The sequence below is a fragment of the Cyprinodon variegatus genome, unplaced genomic scaffold, assembly GCF_000732505.1.
Source record: "Cyprinodon variegatus isolate N-32 unplaced genomic scaffold, C_variegatus-1.0 Scaffold554, whole genome shotgun sequence".
NCBI lineage: Eukaryota > Metazoa > Chordata > Actinopteri > Cyprinodontiformes > Cyprinodontidae > Cyprinodon > Cyprinodon variegatus.
The window spans coordinates 272,417-275,158 of NW_015151007.1; the positions used below are offsets into that span (position 1 = coordinate 272,417).

The 2,742-nt window shown below is 36.5% G+C and overlaps 1 protein-coding gene across 1 annotated transcript in view; it reads right to left on the reverse strand.

Moving 5' to 3' along the window:
- LOC107095524 (copine-4-like) overlaps nucleotides 1–2,742 on the reverse strand; it is a 69,321-nt gene that overhangs the window by 34,658 nt on the left and 31,921 nt on the right. Inside the window, exons 3-4 of the mRNA XM_015391657.1 lie at nucleotides 2,436–2,507; nucleotides 638–774 (exon numbers count right to left, since the gene is read on the reverse strand). Of these exons, the coding sequence (XP_015247143.1) occupies nucleotides 638–774; nucleotides 2,436–2,507 (209 nt within the window). The remainder of the gene's footprint in view (nucleotides 1–637; nucleotides 775–2,435; nucleotides 2,508–2,742) is intronic.

Genomic DNA, 2,742 nt, shown 5'->3' on the forward strand with positions numbered 1-2,742 from the left:
CTTTTTTTTTTGTTTTCAGTGGCCCTAATCCTCTTCCGTAGTTAGCCGTATTAACAAGGCTTTCATATTTCAGGGGGAAGCCGTCTGACATGCAGCTCATCTCAGAGAACGAGGGTCACCCCAACATTTGATCCTCTGGAAATATCCCAACGTGGGAAAAAAGTTATCGATTTAAACACGTGAGTTTCCTGTTTTACCAAAACATGAAGGTTTTCATATTTTTCTACAATATGCAGAGTTAAAAAAAATGGTACATCATTATATTTTAACCATTTATTGTTCCAGCTGGATTAAAAATTCACTGAATAAAAAAAAAAAAAAAACTCTTCCTAACACATTATTAAACTTATTTTTAACAAAAATAAAAAAAAAATTGGAACCTATTAGGTTATGTAGTGGGGAAAAAGTATTCAACTATTCCCTCCAGTTAAATAAACGGAGGTTGATGGATTTCACTCAGTCTGAACTCTGTTTTCATATCTTTGCAAAGAGAGAACAGTTCATCATACGGCCATTATTGCTCGGTAATCAGCCCTGTTCTGCCTGGGCAGCGTTCGTTCCTCCTTACTGACAATAATGGAAACTAGTCAGAGTCAAAACAAGTTACAGACACTTTGGTTAAACAGTAAAATGTTATTTGCTTAGATCCTTTATTAACACATTCAAGCAAAGATGGATCTCAGAGACAGAAGCTGCTACCTTATCGTCCAGCTTCCTGGCGCTGAAGGAAAGCTCGATGTAGTCATCGTTCCCCGTCAGCTCCTCTGCTGAGACCTGAAGATTATCCCAAAAAACACATTTCCTTTGAGAAGAAGCTGAAAACGAGACTAAGACGCCGTCATTAAGTTAATATCAAACACTAAACATTCAGATCGGCAGCAGAGAAATCTGCAGAACAGCCTGAAGCTGCAGGGAAATGAGGAAGATTGGTGCCAAAGGGCAGCAGGGTCAAAGGTCAACCTGAAGGGATGTCGTGAAACGGGGGGGCCTCAGACATTTCAGCCGGTCGCAACAAAAATAACAACAGACCAGACACCCCCCCCCAAGAATATAAACTCTAAAACTAATTCACTGAATATTTATTTATACATTATAATTATATTCATTATTAAACACATCATTTTTTTTCACATAATATTTTTATTTAATGTATAATTTTATACTTTTTTTCATTTAAAATTTTTATTATATAAAATTATAGAATTCATATATAATTAAATATTAAATTATTTAATTTATAATTTCAAATGATTGTAAATGATATATTTTTTTTATTCATTTTAGATGTTTTTAAACGATATTAAATTATTTAATTCATAATTTCATAATTTAAATATTAAGTTATTTAAATCATAGTTTCCAATGTTTTAAATGATATTAAAATAATTCATTTGAAATGTTTTTAAATATTAAATGTTTTAATTAATCTTAAATGTTTGTGTTTATTTATTGGGACATTTAATTATTTGATTGTGCTCGTTACGTTGCAAAGGTAAACTTAATATAATAAAATCATGCTTTAGATAACTATTTAAATAAAAGAATAAATACGTATTTTATGGTCAGTTTTGAGGGATTCTATGGATGAAGATGAAGCTGGTGAGGAAGAGGAAGCCAGACAGGAACCTGATGAAGATGATCCAGTTAGATTCTAGAACAGAATCTCAGAAGAGAAAATAAAATACGCAGGAATTAAAATTCAGTGATCAAACTTCCTGGTTTCTTTCAACCAATCAGAGTTCAGCTCAAACAGCTAAATTCTTCTGGTTTTTACAAAAGATTTCAGATTTATTCTATAAACATAGATCTGCGTTCATCTCATGTCTGCTGAAAAGGAACCAAGAGTCTGATGTGATAATTCTTTAATTAGGAAACGGTTTCATGGTTCTGATCCGAATCATTTCATCTGATCAGATCCGTTCGTCTCCATGGAAACGGACAGAACTCCTCATCCCAGAAGAATGAGCGGAAAACGGGAAGAAAAACGCAAAACCGAAGAGAATGAAGAAAGGGGAAAAAAATGAACTTAAATAAAAACACACGTTAAATTAAACAGAAAGAGAACATTATTAGATATAGAAAAGTGAAAATAGATGAGAGACTGACGCTAGAGCTGCTTCCTGTTCCTAAATCCTTCAAAATAAAAGTCAATGAAGCGTTTCAGGTTGGTGGAGGTGAAGGGGATCATAGGAAGGGGAGATTTTCCAGCAGAAGGCTTCTGGTGAAATGAAACGACTGATTGTGTTTTTGATCCGCTCCTCAGAGACGACAAACCGACAGGAAAAGCTGCTGATCCGGTTCACAACTGGAAAATGACAGAAATAAGCGAATGTGTGGTCCAACAGGGAAAAGATAAGCACTCCAGGAGAAATGAGCAGACTCTGCCTGCAGGGGATTAGACTGATGGGGAGAGTGAGTGAGGAGGTGAGACTCACAGTGATGATGGCTTTCCCGACCGTTCCTCCTGGTCTCAGCAGAGCTTTGGACAGTTTCCTCTGGGAGATGATCTGCACACAAACATAAAACAATCAAAATGTAGGATGTTCTGCAGAATCAGAGCCAGCTGAGTCCGCTGATGGGCACCGCAGCCCTGAGGTCCACGTATTTACGTTATTGGACCTAGAATGAAGGTCCCAGACCGAGCTGAGGCCTCCTAGGACATTAAGTAACAGAGGCGTCTTCATAGGACACCCAGCAGAATGCACTGTTCCCCCATGTGGCTTCCTCTGAAGGAGGAAAACA